The sequence below is a fragment of the Ostrinia furnacalis genome, unplaced genomic scaffold (genome assembly GCF_004193835.3).
Source record: "Ostrinia furnacalis isolate ACB-3 unplaced genomic scaffold, ASM419383v2 OfSCF1345, whole genome shotgun sequence".
Taxonomy (NCBI): Eukaryota; Metazoa; Arthropoda; class Insecta; order Lepidoptera; family Crambidae; genus Ostrinia; species Ostrinia furnacalis.
Genome location: NW_021131584.1, coordinates 242,340 through 261,315, shown reverse-complemented (window position 1 = coordinate 261,315; position 18,976 = coordinate 242,340). Strand labels below are relative to the sequence as shown.

The window sequence follows — 18,976 nt, the reverse complement described above, 5'->3', positions numbered from 1 at the left end:
TTAATTTCTTGAGTAGGTACCTATAGAAATAAAAGTTTTAGTACAAATTCAAACAGTACAGAAGTGCCCATTTCCATTGCATGGAAACATTACTGGTGTAGCAAAGTCGACGGCATTTCAAGCTTAACACTGAGCACCTTATGCAGTTGTAATAGATGTCATTTTCCCACAGATATGTATACTTCGATGTGCTAGTTACTGTGCAAACGAAAACTTTTCGGTTTGTCTGTAGCTGTGCATAAATAACAATAAATTCGTGCACAAAGGCGAACTTGCTTCCACACTATCGTGAATAAAGTTTTACAATACAATCCTGGTTGAAATGCCTTGGGAGAGCAGATTTCAGTAGGTTTACGTACATCAAAGAGTTTGTATTAACAATAATTACTAGAAATAGTAGAACTCAATGCGGTTGGGGCTGAAAAGTTCTTGAGTGGCGTCATGGACCGATCGACCCGGTGTGGGCACTGTGGGCAAGACTCTGGTGAACCGACGATCTATTATGTGTAGTGATGGTCGAGGAAAGCACATGGATTCGAGTAGCGCAGAAACAGTCGTTGTGGAAATCCTAAAAGGTGGGCTTTGTCAAACAGTAGACATCTTTTAGTTGAAACGAAAAGTGATGACGTATGACTCATTTTCCAACCACACGTCAAAATTCAAAATTTCTTTATTTTCTTATAAGACACATTTACAGGGGTTGGATGTCTCCTTTTAAGTTTAAAAAACCTGTATTAGGAGACGTCGCACTTAACGTTGACTGGTTGCCTTCTGAAATATTATTATTTGTGAATCATCATCATCATCATCATCTCAGCCATAGGACGTCCACAGCTGAACATAGGCCTCCCCCAATGCTTTCCATGTTACCCGGTTGGTAGCGGCCTGCGTCCAGCGCTTTCCTGCTGCCTTTATTTGTGAATGTATTCTATCAATGTGTACCTACATAATATAATATATGACGGTAATGGCAAATGAACAAATAAACATAATTTACGGGAATTCCCCGGCGGGAAACAATGACTACGGGATGAGGTGTTGTGAATTCTTAATGTGACTTATTATGTTTAAAAAATATTTCACTTTATGAACTTAAAACACCTAGGTAAGTACCTGCCTTTTTTCAGATTGCCTAGAGTTCAGTTAATTAAGTCCACTTTCAACATATGAAGTTACTTTTAAGGGTGGAACAAAAATCTAACTCCGTTTCATTCAAGAACTAAGACATTCCCAATTCTTTGAAGTCAAAGCAAAGATTCATCACCATTATCATTTCAGCCATAGGACGTCCACTGCTGAACATAGGCCTCCCCCAATGCTTTCCATGTAGATAGATTGGTAGCGGCCTGCGTCCAGCGCTTCCCTGCTACCTTTACGATGTCGTCAGTCCACCTTGTGGGTGGACGTCACACGCTGCGTTTTCCGGTACGCGGCCTCCATTCCAGAACCTTTCTGCCCCATCGGCCGTCAGTTCTGCGTACTGTGTGCCCTGCCCATTGCCACTTCAAAGCAAAGATTATTCTAACGATAAATGATTATATAACCTTAAAATGGTGGGACAAGTCCCCATTAAAGGCCTCGGTTGCTAAGGCCGGGAAATTTGTTACAATTCAACCGTCCTTAGACGGTTATTTGTTAATATTCCTTAATAAGCGACTCAATTTTGTGGAGCTGGTAATTTATTGTGTCAAGGAATTGAGAATTTTGAAAGGGTCACGCCGTGGCCACACGGTGAGACGTTTGCTAGATATTTTAGCTTTATTTTCATTCATTTTATAATATCTGAAGAAAGAATAAACTAATATTTGTTGTAATACCGCCTGAATTGTGGTGTTTCGAATTTCTATTTCTTTTTTTGGGTAGAGTGCAATCAAACAGCAGGCTAGGTCTATCTTTGATTGTTGGGAAGGTATTTGTAGATAGATTTTTATTTATTTAAATAAATATCTAATAAAGAGTTTTCCTTTGTGATTACAAACAAAAAATTGTTCTTTGAACCCTCAACTACTGCTGTCATTTGGCAATCAAACGACAGTATAAAATAACAACATAACAGTCTAAAGTAAACTACCTACACATTATCGTTAGCGTCAGTACAGTCGTCTCCAAAAATAGACGCGATATCTGGTCCTAATAGTTTAATCTTCCCCTAATACTAAACATGAATAGGTAGTCGCGTTCTTGAGCCCCACATCACCGCACCCTTGATTTCTGGACCAGTATCTTGAGACCTATCCCCTCCTCCTTAGCCTGTTCAAATAGGGTGTGAAAAGAGCGTGATAGACCCACCATGGGGGTCCTAGTTGGCTGGCCACGAGGATATATAGGACCCCCTATATCAAGCGACCCGAGGGCCGTCTATCTTCGGTGTACCCGAGGAATTTTGGTCCAAGTGTCGTAGTGTAAATAGTGGGGACGTTTAAGTCACAAGAACAAGCAAGTCTAAGGACAGATTTTTGACGTTTGTTAAAGGTAAAGTAAGATGGTGTAACTCAGCCTAAGTTTATTCACTTTTATTATGATAAAGCCAGATGCAATATTTTTTTTCATTGCTATCGAATGTCACTTTTGGAATGTGATTCTGTAATATGTAAGTAATCTGTAAGTATACCTACTATAAAGGACTCTACACACCAAGTGCACCGACAACCCGGCTTGGTGTGGTGTCTTTTTTTCAAAAGATTTATGTCAACGACTTGTACAGACAGAACATAGAAAGTCTTTGGTCAGTTTGGTATGCAGACTGCATAATACTTAATCCTTTCCTATTACTACTGCTAATTTAGCACAGCCATCTTGGGAAACGCAATGAAATAATCACAAAATATCTACTTACTTACCTACTTTTTTCCACTGCGAAGCGGGAGACAAGCATTAGTAACCTCAGTCGGCGAGTTAATTGATGTAAAAAACAGATAAAAGCCATCATTTTCAACGTATTTTAGAACAAAGAATGTAGCTCTGCCAAACGCTCTTGTCATACACCACCACGTATATCACGACATAATGTAGTAAGCGACATTATCGCAGCTTCTATCACGCACCGAAATTGCGTCTCGTCTCTTTAAAATTATTGCCTCGTAACTCTTGAGCTAACGCGCCATTCTGATTCGAACTAAAATTGCAGGATAGTTGTGTGGTGCTTCGCTGCTTGTAAGTCAAAAGGGTTGGCTTGTCTTGGCAAGTATCGTATATTACTTTAATTTAACCTAAAAAATCATAGAAGTAATATTTTTAGACGTGAATCTAAAAACTTTTTTACAGATTTCAACTTTACAACATACGTTATGGACTTCGTTATTAGTACTTATAGATTAGATCTGTTCAGAATTAAAATAGCGTCACAAAAGGCACGCTAGCTACGAGTACCTCAAAATAAACAAAATAGGCAATTCATAAAAGCAAACCCCAGAACTTGACTAAGTAGTTGTACAGATAAAGGACTAGCTACTTTTTGATAAATATGATGACATAAATAATTAACAAAATCATTCACATTAAAGATAGTTTGTCGATTACAGGCTTCTGCAACATGACCCATGATGACCCATTCTGCAACATGATGAATTTGTTATTTACAGAGAATTGAGCCATTTAAAAGATATAGGTATTCGAAGGTAAAACGCCTAATAACCCTTCAATATCAACCACTAAATTGTAACTGATATGTATCTAATGGATACAACAGACAGATAAACCTATCCCACATTAAATTAATATGGAAGGATATTATTTATTAGGCAATATTGGGTGTTAACTAGGATCCCCAATGAACTGTTTATGGCCCTTAGGTTCTGTTGCGGTTGTAAAGTCTATAATTGAAAGGGATAGGAACGTTGACTTGGTATTTATGGTCTCTGAATGGAATAATAGTCAATAGAGTCCAACATTATCAAGGAAGTTGTAATATAAAAATAATTATCATGTTTCTGAAGATTAATAGTTGAATAGGAGGATATTTTCACCCCTTCACGCAAAGACTACTGAAGAATTAATAATTTTCATTCAAATATGCAGCACTATAGCGGTTATTAGTCTCGCATCTTTTTAATGTAGTTTTAAGAAAAACAAAAGTGTTTGTTTACTTTGTGTTGTTTACAAAACTCACTCATTCACTTTCACTTACCAATGTTCTGCATTCTATTTACTACTATTCTGTCGTGATAAAGGTACTTAAGTATACTGAAAACTGAAACAAATTTAAATGAAATTCAATACAAGCAATTAAGTGTCACTCACAAACAATACTTTACATGAGTTTTAAGCTGAGTTGCACCACCTAACTTTAACGGTAACTATGACGATAACCGGTGCTTTTTGTATGGAGTTTGACAGATTTGTTTTTTTTTTAATGACTGAATGAATCTAGACAAGGCAGGTATTTGACCGCAATCGCACCTGGTGTTAAGTGAGATGCAGTCTAGGATGGTACATATCTGCCCTGTTTGTCAAAGTTAAAATAAGATGGTGCAACCCAGCCTTAGTGTCTAATATAAACCTTGTAAAACATTCGGAAAAATAATTTGTCATACAGTCTAGCCATCCATTAAAACGACAAAGTTGACCGCAGATTGTAGCTCGGAACCAGTTCAAATCGGAACAAATTAACTTTTACGTTTTTAATTATACGAAGTGCTATCATTTTCAATATGCAGAAAGGCACAGAAGGTCTATTGGTCAGAGACTCAAACTTTTCAATCTGGTAGTCCAAGATTTAATTCTCCAAACAATTCTAATTTATTCTAATCCTAGCTAGGTAGGTACCTACTTTGTGATGAGTTCCTAACTTAAAAAGTTAATATTATAATTTTGCGGCTAAAAAATCTTCTAGGTTTAATCTATCTCTATTAAAAATTGATCAAAATTGGAGTTACTTTCGCCTTTACAACAGTAGTGAAGACCAAACCCACTGAGTATCTTCTTATATTACAATCAATACAGATCCAATCACTCATTTATTACGTTTTCTCCCGGAATAAAGTGTTAAAGCAAGTTTTATTATAGCGTTCAGATAATCCGACATTCACCATTTCTTTCCCTGATTCAGCCGAGATCAAGAAATGAGTGTTAATGAATTGTCGTCTTTATATTACGTATTTTGAACCAACCAGCTACCATTTTAGCTTGGAGCCAAGGATCTTGAAGCTTTAACCTATTAGTATAAAACATCTCTGTGTCATTAATTTCTGCCTTATAATTAACATTTAGAGACCGAGTAAGCGCAAAAATATGAGGCACATCATACTAAATCTACGAGTAGACTAGCTCAGTTTTCTTCTTACGTCTTGACAGTTGACAAAGTGAAACTCTAGTTATGTTTTATGACTCAATTTAGAGTAAGTCCTTGTGTAAAGTAACCAAAGTAATACTTCAATAGAGCTTTGTCAGGTACTTTTGAAGATACCTATTGAAGATTTTTTAGCAGACTCTTTTTCTTTGCGGTCCAGGGTATTTGCACAGTAACAGTACAGTAACATAATTTGTTTTTAGACTAAGATTCTGCCCTAAATTAGAGTACCTAGGTCATTAAATCCATTAATTAATTTACTACCAGTACAAAAATACAACCATTTTCATCTCAATCCGTGATTGAAAGTGGAAGGACATCGATTGTACGCCGTGTATTGGATTTGTCTCTAGGCTGACTGATGGTCGACCCGAGTGATTGCATTTGTTTCTTTTATTTCTATCGGGAGGTAGGTTTTCTACTCGTCAATCTAAACCTATAACATCTTAAAATAGGCGGTATTTTACTACAGAAATGTATGGTATGAAGATAAGCAGACTGAACAGAATATGTGATGAAATGGAATGAATCTTGCTAACAAAGACCGATCAATGCAATAAGTAAAATAATTTGAATTTGAATGTGAACGTTGACACCGAGCTGTCTTTTGCTTCAAGTTTCAAGTAGGTAACATTTGGCCTATAGTCAATATGCCAACATTTTTGTTGGCTAAGTTAAATACGGTCGTTGTGGAAATTCATGTTTGGGACGCCTTTGTCCAGCAGACTAGACGGCATTAGGTTGAAACGAACGAACCGTATTACCAACTTATAATTAAATGGTACGACAAGATGGACTGACGACCTCATAAAGGTAGCAGGAAGGCGCTGGATACAAACCGCCACCAACCAGGCGATGTAGAAATCATTGTGAGAGGTCAATGTTCGTCAGTGGATATCCTGTGGCTGAAATGATATGAAAAACTCTAATGTACCATTTTTCATAAGCTTTGGATAGTGAGTATTCGCTAGAATAACAAAGCCTATGTACACATCTGGAGCATTTCATTTCGATCTTTTTTCCGTCACCCCTTTTAACCCTTCCTTCGGCTCTGGGTCATATTTGATATTCTTTTCGAAATGACGTTATAATACAGTGTGAGTCACGTTAAAGTGTACATATGAAAATAGATGAAACTAGACCTATTTTTATCGACAAAAAAGAGGTCAAAAAATTTTTGAGATTTTTTTTTATTTTTTTATAGAATTTTTTTTCTTCCAATTACTTATTGTAAAGAAAACGTAATAACTTTTAAACTAAGCGGTATATCCTGATAAAATAAAAACAGTAATAATGCTAAATAACAGGGCGATACTAAAAAAATACATACAATTCACAAAAATGCCAACAAATAATAAAAAATGATACTTTTTGAAAAAAATCTGCTTAAAAATTCGTGTTTTTTTATCCCTATCACAACATTTGCTATGATCGTTTGAACTAAGCCTCTCCGGGCGCGCCATTCAACGCTTCGTTAACAACGAAAGTGAAAATGGCTCTAGATTTGTAATTTTGATAAAGACAAGTTAGATTTCAAGTAAAAAGAAAAAATTTCGAAGAAAAATAAGCATTTTAGTTAAATTTAAAATTGTCCCTACCTGTAGAGGAGAATAATGTTGTGGTAGGCCTTTGTTCAAACTATCATAGCAAATGTTGTGATAGGGATAGAGACATGCAATTTTTGGTTTTACAAAGGTAATACGATAGAGAATAATACACAACAATAAAAACTACCTGTTATACGGGCATTTTTTGGAGAAATTTATCAAATAACCAAAAAAACACGAATTTTTAAGCAGATTTTTTTCAAAAAGTATCATTTTTTATTACTTGTTGGCATTTTTTGTGTATTGTATGTATTTTTTAGTATTGCCTGTTATTTAGCATTATTACTGTTTTTATTTTATCAGGATATACTGCTTAGTTTAAAAGTTATTACGTTTTCTTTACAATAAGTAATTGGAAGAGAAAAAATTCTATAAAAAATTAAAAAAAAATCTCAAAAAAATTTTGACCTCTTTTTTGTCGATAAAAATAGGTCTAGTTTCATCTATTTTCATATGTACACTTTAACGTGACTCACACTGTATAACAAGCCTTCTGAAATCTTTTATGAATATCGGTTTGGCCGAGCGTGTTTATCATAATAATGGAAGGTCACATTAACTTCGGGCCGTTGGTTCGGGCCCCTCGACTGTAATGAATGGATTGTTTTTGGTGTTCCACTGTTTTTTGAGACGGTTTTTTGGCTAATGAGTTACAATAATGTTTTTTTAATAATATGGGCACATTTTTTTATCATATTTTTGCTAAAAGTTGGAAGTAAAATGAAAAAAGTACTTATCAAGAACGAAAAAGAATGCGACAAGACTTTTTTTGCTATTAGGGATATTTCAAAAACATTTTTTACATTTAAAAAGTAAAATAAATAATAATTTACCGCTGGTTACTTATATCAAACATTTTCTTATTTTTTAAACCCTACAAAAAACTACCCCAACGTTTTTAGTCATACCTGATAGCGGTGTTTACCGTTCCCTATCAACACTAAAAAGAGACCACAGGAGGGTCGCCATTTTTTTCTCAAAATTACTTCCGAATAGGTGCGAAGATTGGCGTATTGTGGACGAGAATTTTCTACGAGTTGATGGATTAGGTACGATCATAATGCACCTACCGACATTTTGAGAGACTTCATAGTGAAAGGAAATTCTGGGTAAAAAGCCTTTTTGTGAGGGGTTGATTGTTGTTTTTATTTGTCTATTTTACATGCCTTGAAATTTTCCTCAAAACGCGAAATTGGACGAAACTTTGTGAAAATGGGGCAGGGGTTGCAATGACACCAAAACAACCTTATCACTGTTATGAACCTAGGCTGCTAAGTACTCTGAATGTTTTATTCCCAGAAAACGAAATGCTGTAAAAAATGCAAGTCTTGTAACAAGAAAAAGTAATTCAAAACTTACCTTGCACCCACACACACCTTTGTTGTTCTGGAACAAGCACTTCAAACACAAATGCACAGTTCTTTTTCTTTTATTGTAACAAGGAAGGCACAGTTTATTATTTCTGTTAATATGAGATACTTATCAATGTCTAAATAAAACATCAATCTGACAGCGACAAGTTTATATTCAATATTGCAATCAAAGTGATCACAAACACAGAAAATTATTTTATATTATGTTCCACTCACGAACCGAGAACACAACTGAACTACTACTACTAGTATAATACACAAATTCATAATGTAGAAACAGGATTTTCATTTTATTTCACTACAAAGTTCGTGCACACCTGCACACCCGGTCGCGTCTCACGATTGACTGAGTAATGTTGTGGGTAGATTTGCTTTCCTATGTCAAATCATTGTAGTTACGTAATTGTCAAATCAGAAAGTAACTACCTACATTTTGACAAGTTGTTTATGAATATTAAGCAAATCTTTTTTTATTCTAATCTTTTATTTTATACTCGTATTTTTAGATTAAGGCCAAAATTTCTACTATATTTAGCTGAGTGTAAGTTTACATTAAACGTGCTCACTAATGAGCGCATTTAAAAATTGTATAAAAATTTTAGTTTTTGACAGTTTCCCGCTAGGGGCGCTGTACAATCCGTCATACATTTAATGTCACTTTTTGACGCGCTCACTAGTCTAGTGAGCACGTTTGAAAAAAACTGACACTCAGCCCTCTGGAAAAGAAATAAACTTTTTTCATCTCACATTTAAATCTAAATTTAGAACTCAATTAAAAAGAAACGGTTGCAAAAACACGCAGTTTAATCTTAATAATGGCTGGTAGCCCTAATTTCCAGCTTTTCACTCCAGAGTCAGGGTTGACATAATTTACTTGGCCCATTAATTCCAGGGTTGACTCCGTCGCGTTTTTCAGACAGGTTGAGAGGTCTTTAGCTCTTATTAAATTACCCCAATTTTAGAGCGTTAACTTTAAAGTGGGGAATTGTTCGGTAATTGTTTACAAGCTTTTTGTTAGTTTAGGGCTTAACTTTGAATTATATTTGAGTTACTACNTATTTGAAATACATTGCCTCAATTTGACGCTGATTGAGACACTTTCTTTTAAAAATAGATTGCTGAATGTTTTATTCCATAATATATGATTACCATATTTTATTTACTGAATTGTGACTAAAAATATAAACATAAAAAAATTAGCATGTCAATCACTGAGAGCAAAAATCTGTATAACGAATTAGAAGTCTTAGGCTGAGTTGCACCATCTTCTTTAACTTTGATAAACGTCAAAAATCTGTCAAACTCCATACAAAAAGCACCGGTTATTGTGATTGTTACGCTTAAAATAAGATAGTGCAACTCAGCCTTACAGTGTTACAAAATAATAATGCACGTTTGTAAAATATAAATAGAGTAGTATTTTTTATGAAAATGGAATTATAACATTAACAGTGCCTAAAATGCATAAATCATCTTCGACCAATCTTCACAAATATTGGTGGCTAAAATGCATAATAACTTTGACCCATCAGAATTGATTTAGCAGCTCCACAAATTACCTTCCCAAAACAATGTTTACCTAACTTGCTTACTATATTGTAATTCATGTGTTGCACAATACATCAACCAAACTTCGACTATCGACATCAAACTCACAATACATGGGCCCATCGATACATGAAACATTATCTCCCATCAAACTTAAAGGCCCATACACTGTTACGCCATGTTGGTATCATGATCGGAACTTTTCATTGATAGTTTGACGTGTGTTGGCAACCCTGCGGACATATGCAGTGATTCAGGGCTGGCACTATGCGATTAATAAAACATAATTCATTTTTCTTGATCATAATATTTCTACAATGTCTTATGATGTTGAAACGTTACCTGCTTTTGTTTAAATATTTTTCATACATTTATCAAGAAAATAAATATTGGATATTTTTGATTTTGGAAAGTCAAATCAAAGTCATTTGTTTTAATGAAATTTAATGAGGGAGGGGTGTGAAATAAATAAACACCAATGGACAAAACAATTTTATTCAAAAAGTGAAGCTCACAGTATAACATAAAAAATGTAATGCAAATTGCAATGTAAATAAATTGATTTCAACGCTCTTATTTACATAAAGTTAAATCAAACATAATTAATAAAGAGTAATTATGTATCTAATACAGATCTTTCATCGCGATTCGTTGATGTCCATCTGGAAAATAAAATTAAAATATTAATAAAATAGGATAGGCACTACGTAACATTATTATAAACTGTTGTACGAGTATATCCTTGTTAAAGTGGTTTAGTCATCAAAATGACAACTTCTCAAAATGACAACCGGGATGCAAAATGTCCACTTCTCGAAATTACAACTTCTTAAAATCTTAAAATGTCAACTTCGCTAAAATACAACTTCTCATAATTATATTGTCTATTTCGGATATTTCGATTATTTGTGGACATTCTGCGTCCCGGTTGTTATTTTGAGCAGTTGTCATTTTCATGACTAAGCCGTTAAAATTAGTATCCGTGTTACTATAACTACTGATTTAAGATCTCTTCAACCTTGGTACCTAAAGCTGCATTTGGTAACTAATGTTCAGTTACGCTCTGTTATTTCTTTTTAAGTCGAAGTTACGTAACAATCTCTATAAGCCGATCTGAAGTTTTCAAAGTTAAAGTTGGACCCCACTGGGAATCGAACCCTCGACCAATACATGTCGTCCAAAAAATATTTTAACAAAAAATCCGGTAGTAGAAACTTCTATATTTTCCAATTTTAGAGAACTCTTTACGTGCATCTGATTTGCTCACTCACTTTCATCCTCACCTTAGAACACTTGCTTTAGAGTAGGCGCACACCGTTGATTTTTCGTCGGCCGATAGTTTAGTCGGGCAGTTGATCAGTATGGGCATGTATGGGAGTGCGCACACTACGCCGATTCGATTTGGCCGATTCTTCATACAATTTAAAATCGGGCACAACTATCGGCCAACTAAAAATCAACGGTGTGCGCCTACTCTTAGTTGTCTTATTGCAATTTTTTTTCATCTCACCTTTAGAACACCTGCACCCTATGGTTCTCTCTATCGCACACTATGATGTTGCCTCCAGACATGACGGCGATGCCCTCCAGACCCTTGAACTCCCCATCACTGGAGCCCCAAGAACCAAAGGCTCTCAGGAACGTGCCATCAGGGTGGAAGATCTGGATGCGGTTGTTGCCAGAATCAGCCACCACGATGTAGCCTTGGTCGTCGACGGCTACACCCCTGTAGAAGACATTACTTGGTAAGACTTACAATTCACTAAATTCAAAATTGAAACAAAAAAATACTTAAGTAAGATGCTTGGCAGGTATCTGGATGAAAAATGCCTAAACTTCCAGGTCTTTTAGCACTTTTTGCCCTGCCGAGGGCCTACATACTAATAAAGAATTGGAATTTGGGGCCTCGTCATTATCATGTAAAGAACAATGTAAAGAACAAAAGTATGATAATTCAAAATCTATTGACCGATATTTATCCAATTCAATCGTGTGGCATAATTAAAAGAAGTCACCATTCCTGTGAGACTCCATAAACCGCCATAGGAAACTTCAAAATATGTTCTCTAAGACCCCACTGCGAAAATACGGCGAAGTCTGAGAAATCTTTAAAAGACGGAAATATTGATAGCCTCAGGTGAGAATATAACACACAATCTTTCGCTTGCAGAGCGACTGCTCTGTCATTTTTTAGGTTGTAGACTTTGAACCAGTGTTTTGAGATACACCACCTTAAAACGTTAAAATTCTTATGAGTCTTATGCATCTTCTAATGCATTGTTCTAACATTAAATTCTGCTTTACCACATTGAATATGACACAAACATCTTCAAGGTTTGTAATTCCAAACACGATTCAAAACCTCAGATTTATTTTGCACAGTAAAAATAGATCGATGGCATATCGGAGTTGCTCTTTTTACGGCGAAGCTATTAGTTGAGGTGTAAAAATTGTTACAGCAGTCTTGGAAGTCGCAGCGTGTGTTAGAGGCGATATCTAAACGGATCACGTATATAGGCCAGACGTAGGGCTGCCACTTTTTAAAAAGTTTTAAAGCTGTATTCTAATTTAATGTACTGATTATTTTGTGGATAGGTCATGTAATTTTTAAGTTGACGTTAGACAGTCAAGTTTTGAACGTTATAGCTACGAGATCGATAGAGCCACATTCAACTTATGGACACAGGAAGACAATTTCACTACATATCTTTAGAACACGCGACACATCACATTTGTTTACTTAAGTCAATTAAAAATAAGTAAATTAAGTCTTAAACGATCGATCACGCATTACATTCAAATACCGTCCACGGACCCAGCTTGTAACTTTGTAACTTTTGTTGATACGACTATAACTTATAAGAAATCAAGATAAAATTGTTAGTGCGTTGAGTTGACCGAGTTTTTTGGAAGATAGTTTGTGAACTGGTTAAATATTATTCATATCTTTTACCCAATAAATTGAAATTTAATTTTTGGTAGCCCTACCAGTGCTCGTATTATTCTAACTGGCCATAAGAATCCGGTCAAGGCGTCCGAGCGTAAAGTCTGGAGCGATGGAAATATAACCCGTGGTCGGTATCAACGGTAGTAACCATCATTACATGGGAATCCGGTCAAGTTCACGTCTTCCTCCCGAAAATAAAGGGCCTCTGTAGTCGGTAAAACGGTATTAACTACGGATAAATCTGTCTCTTACGCTCACCTTGGGATGCTGATATGAGTGACAAGATCAGAAGATTGTTTGTTTTTTTTTTACTTTTTATGTAAATTTAGTGGAAAACATGATTGATGACAAATAATTTATTTATATTGGCACACTTGGAAACATTGATTATATTTAGCGTTCAGATGATTCAAGACAACAAAATCTTAATTCAGTTCAAGATGGAAGATACAAGACACAGAGAACTTTTTTTTTAATTTAAGGCATTTTGAATTTCAGAGAGAGCGCGGCGCTATCGGTTTACGCGTTGCTCTTTCCTATGTGATTTAAATTTTTAATTGTTGAAAGATTTTAGGTTGCTAACTATGTTTTCAATGTGGGTTGTAAATGTTGTTATGGAATCTTGCTTGGTTATATTTCAATTGGTAAGCAGTGAACCCAGAGCGTTTAATCGAGGGACTCGAACTCCCAAGCCACAAACTACAGATGCGTATTTCAAGTCCAACAAATCGATGATATTATAATGAGAATACCGCAGCCCACAGTTTACGGTCAATGGAAACCGCGCGCTATAACATTCGTTACAAGTTTGAACTGAAATATGCGAGACAGTTGCAGGCCTCGTTAACATTGAGCGGGTATGCCTGGGGTCTAATAAAGTAACCTCTTTATGATAGAAAGTTGGCTTAATTTATATTCGCAAATATCTATAGTGAAATGGGAATTTGATAAATCCGATAGATCTATGAGTCGATGATATTACGAGATAAGAAACTATCCCTAAACCTGAGACACTCGATCATAAGATTTTGTTTTAAAAATAGTACAAAAGCAAACTCTTTTAAGCTACAAAAAAATAAAGGAACGTTATTCTGTAATATTAACGTTAAACGTATTGAAATACAAAATGAGTCTACTTTGGATATTAGATAATTCAAAAGTGCCTGTCGTACATTTCTCTTTGACCTGGAAGTTTAACAACTGAATTTGAATTTGAGGTCATATCCCTCTAAAAATCGGACTTAAGGCTGAGATTTTATGTTGGCAATCGATCTTCAGATATTTTATTGTAAATTCAAAATTTATATTGCAAATTGACTCATAAAAAGCTCTTTTACACGTCCCAGTAATAAGTACTTAACCCTACTGCTTTGGGACAACAATGGGCCAGTGCTGAGAAGAAGCAGACAGTGGTGGGATTCGGATAAATAGTCTAAAAATTGGACTATGTATCCGAAACGAACTATAGACTGTAAACATGATTTAGGTATGAGAGAAAAAATTTTTTTTGCCTTCTATTAGTAGTACACTTATTTGCGTGTTGTGGCAGCCTTTAAATAAGGCAACACCACATAATGTTTGATGTATTAAGGTTATTATATTAGATAAGGTGTATGCGTTGTTGGATGTCCTTAAAATAAATAAATAAAGGAAGAAAAGACCTATTACACAACGTACCTCGGGAACTTAAACTGTCCATCCTCAGAGCCTTCCTCTCCAAACGATGAGAGCACGCGACCGTTAACGTCGAACACCTGGATCCTGTGGTTGTTGGAGTCCGACACCAGGACTCGGTTGGTGCTGGAGACGGCGATGTAGTGGGGATGTTCAAGCTGGCCCAGTTTCGAGCCGAAGCTGCCGAACTTGCCCACGAATGTGCCGTCTGATTGGAACACCTGGGGATGGGGGGTAACTTGAGAATTTGCTAGATTTTCTTTTCTTGCAATTTTGTACTTCTGTGTGCTTACCATGAGTTTACGTTAGGTGTGCTCGCTAGCGACTGCGTAAAAAAATGACATTTAATTGTATGACATATTGTGCAGCGCCCCTAGTGGCTACTTTCAAGAAACAAAATCTTCATAGAGATTTTTGACGTACTCGCTAGCGAGCACACCTAACGTAAACTCATGGTAGGTACACTGATCGAATGCTTAGTACTTAGACTTTAAACTACAGAATTTACAGGAAAGCATTCAACTAAAAGGTAGCCTAAAGAAGTGACTATTGCTCCAAAACTGCTATTAAATATGTCAATAGACATTGACATATTTAATAGCAATCTTTAAAAATTAATAACTATCCAATGTTTACCCTATTTTTATGTATATTTACATTTGTCTTAATATAAGTAGCTTTATTTAATACTAAGCATGTTGAGTACGCTGATTTTGGATCTCTATTTAGTTATTTAATATTTTGTTAATTTCATGGCTATGTAATTGACAGTTATCTGTTTGTGTACCTATTTTAAATAAATAAATAAATAATACAAGGAAACTATGTCATGGAAATCAAGTTATGGAAATGGAAATCATGCTCTTGAGCAATGGAAATCGTTTTGAAGAGGTAAAGGTGATTCTGTCTCACCTGTACTCTATGGTTTTCCTTGTCACACACGTAGATGAAGCCAAGCGCGTCCGTGGTGATGCCCCACGGGTAGTTGAACTTGCCGTCTCCAGTGCCCTGACTGCCGAATGCTCGGAGGAAACGGCCTTGAGGGTCGAAGACCTGGAGACAAAGGTACATGTCTGAAGTATGGATTTTTTAGGTAACATTATGATATGGGTAAGACAATGTTTGTAGAAGTTATTGTTGTGGAAGCAAGTGGTAAGATAGTTGATAACTGACATTATGGGATGTTATTCAAATTTATGTATGCGAGTCATTTCTACTAGTATCTTAATATGTAAGTCTAGATATTAGCACGTCACTACCTTGTTTAANCACAAGTGACTTTTCTCATATTTATACATTAAATACCAGGTACTCATAATATTGTCCTAAACATAAATAACTTTCATAGTAATACTCGAAACTTTCATAACCCTGCTTAAAATAAGAACAAAAATATGAGCAATTTGAACTTTGAAACGCTCTCCTGTAAAGTTGCTGTTTTTCACATACGACATTGTTAATAGTCATGGGCGATTTAATCGTGTGATGTGAAGTGTGTGAACAAAGGTACAAGTCAGAAATGAATCAGAAAGTATGGATTTTTTAGGTAACATTATGATATGGGTAAGATAATGTTTGTAGAAGTTATTGTTGTGGAAGCAAGTGGTAAGATAGTTGATAACTGACATTATGGGACGAATTTTTTTTTGTGGGACAGGAGGCAAACTTGATAGTAAGTGATTACCATAGACACCCGTAGTCTCAGGGGCGTTACAGGTGCCTTGCCGGCTTTTGCCATTGTTGAATTTGAGTACCACACAACATAAACACTTATAACGTACTATGCATTAAGATATCTGTTTGTATTGTTTTGGGTGTCATCAAAAAAATTCATAAATTATGAACAAGTTTAGATTTGGGGCTAGATCGACCATGTGTAATTTGTAAAGATTTTATTATTATAAATTTTACATTTAAAATTATGTGTAAGTCTTTGTTTGAAACTTCAAACTGTCTTGAATTGAAAATAAACTATTACCAAAATAGAAACTGAATAGCGCCATTTCTGGACACCATGGATCTAACTGCGATTGTCTCCAATTACATATTACACAAACATAGCTCCTAAAGCGGGACTCTGAAAGTCGCATTTCCAATGCAAAGTCTCCGATGCACCGATAGGTATTCTACGCACAATTTGTATGCAGACCACGTGTGGTGCACGCGTAGGTGACATCTCGTACGATATCGTTTAGCACACGGAGAATGCATACAGAACTAATATAAATACGATGTACGTTGCGATTCTTTGGTGCGATATGTATTTCAATTAAGGAAAAGAAAAACTTAATGTTGCTAGTTACAAAATTAAATCCTCGTGGTTAATATTCAAACATTCTTCATTTTTTACTACTTAGTACTTTTATACGAATTTATTTAGATAACTTATATTGAAACTGAATCTGATTATTTTCAAAGACGATTTGTGGCATGTAGTAAATGTTAACAGCATTTTCACCAACACTAGACTAGACTACATCTCACTTAACATCAGGTGCGATTGCGGTCAAATACCTGCCTTGTCCTGCATAAAAAAAACTGAAGTTCATTCGGATCTCAAATGTTTTTCAACCCTGAGGAAAGATTTGATTGTTTGTATTGAATAGGCTCCGAAACTACTGGACTGATTTGAAAAAGTCTTTCACCACTAGAATCTTACATTATTTCTGATACGCGGTACGAAGTTCGCCGGGTCAGCTAGTTTACGATAAAATAAAATCTATACGAATTGAAACTGCTTATTTAAACTATAATTTATTTAATCATTAAACTTGCATAAACCCAATAGCGGTGTGCCCAGAGATTTGGCGTAATAAGATTATGCTATCACAACATGGGATTGGATAGGTATGTTATTACAGCGCCTTCATAGCGCATTACCATGATAATGCGTCGTATAACCAATGATTAGTTCACTATGTATTGTATTTAACCGAGATAACATTGTTCGTTACCTCCATCAAATAATGTTTAGTTCGGAATAGACTTGGTTAAATCGTACTATCCTATCCTACTAATATTATAAAATGCGAAAGTTTGGATGTCTGGATGTTTGTTACTCTTTCACGCAAAAACTACTGAACGAATTTTGTTGAAACTTTACAGTATTATTGTGTATAACCCAGAATAACATATAGGCTATAATTTGTGAAGATCTGTGACAAACTAAATTTAACGCGGGTGAAGCCGCGGGCGGAAAGCTAGTTATAAATAAATATAGACACTGAAATAACATCGATATCGAAATTAATATCTTTGTCTCTTTAAAAAACAATATAACTTAGTTGCTTGTCGCTAATGAAGGAGAGATCAACCCTGTAATAACGTGTTAAAATCATAAACTCTAGAATAGGTACGAGTAATACACTTACGAGCAATTTACTATATAAATTACTTATTTCTATATATTATGAGAGATTTTTTAAATTTCGAAATATGATGTTAAAAAATGTTTTGCAAACGAAATAGATCAGAGGAAATTCAAAGCTAGTGCTTGCTTTATTTCAAGATGCAAGATACAATGCTGTACTCGTAGAATCTACTCGTAAATAAAAAGCATTCGGAAGAAATTGTATAAGTAATAGTAAAATGTACAGCTACTTTGAACTTTTGAGCTTAATGTCACCCTGCACTGAGAGAAAAAAATCTGTCCAAGCCAAGTTGTGTAAATGTTTGTGTTTTTATTTTTTATAAAGTTCCGAAATCCTTGCTCGTCAGTGTATGCGTGTGTACCCTAGCAAGTTATCTTAAGAATCAATGAAATATTAATAAGCTACTTAGTCTCTTGATAAATATATTCTTTATAGGGTTCATTATATGAGCTACTACTACTTCTTCAATTATTAATTTACTAACTGTGCCCCGTGGTGTTAACCGCGCTAAAACGTAGCCTTTGTGTTAATCCAGGGTGTCAGCTAACTCTATACATTTTTTTATTAAAATCGCTCTAGCCGTTTAGATGTGAAGAGGTAACAAATACACACTCACAAATTTTCGGCTTTATAATTTTAGTGTGATGTAATTCTAGATACTTACTATCCTGGTTGTGTGAAAATTCATTCATGTCACTCACTGACCGAAAAACCAAATATTATATTCTCTTGAAAATGCATCGGAGATCAAACTCGTTGCAGTGGTGGGGTTTAGCGATAGTGTTGTCGATGGATAATATCGATACACTTAGGCCCGATTCGACCAAACTCCTAGTATAACTGGCACATTGACAGTTTTAGTATGGGAAATAATTATGTCAAAATGTCGAATAACTGACGATGTATTCTGAGATTAATATTTACTCTTGTTTAGTCGAAACCACCCTTATACGACAATAAGTAATTACTCTATGTATAAGCTTTGTTACGTAAAGGCCAATATTTTAGTAAGTAGATATATGATTAACCATTTTACAACATTTAATTACAAAAAAAAGCTTAATGTCATTGATGTACTCGTAGTTAAGGAGAGAGAATATCAATTTACTTGGGTACCTACTCAAAGTTAAAACAGAAAAACGTTTATGGTTAAAAAAGTATTAATAAAG

General features: G+C 35.2%; 1 protein-coding gene across 5 annotated transcripts in view; it reads right to left on the bottom strand.

Annotated features, from left to right (window-relative positions):
• Positions 1-10,294: 10,294 nt before the first annotated feature.
• tn (tripartite motif containing protein thin) overlaps positions 10,295-18,976 on the bottom strand; it is a 120,251-nt gene continuing 111,569 nt past the window's right edge. For all 5 annotated transcript variants that reach the window (XM_028303959.1, XM_028303960.1, XM_028303957.1 and 2 more), the window contains 4 exons: positions 15,349-15,489; positions 14,440-14,657; positions 11,326-11,541; positions 10,295-10,477 (listed from right to left, as the gene is read on the bottom strand). In XM_028303959.1, coding sequence (XP_028159760.1) covers positions 11,328-11,541; positions 14,440-14,657; positions 15,349-15,489 — 573 coding nt within the window. In that variant the 3' untranslated portion in view covers positions 10,295-10,477; positions 11,326-11,327. The remainder of the gene's footprint in view (positions 10,478-11,325; positions 11,542-14,439; positions 14,658-15,348; positions 15,490-18,976) is intronic.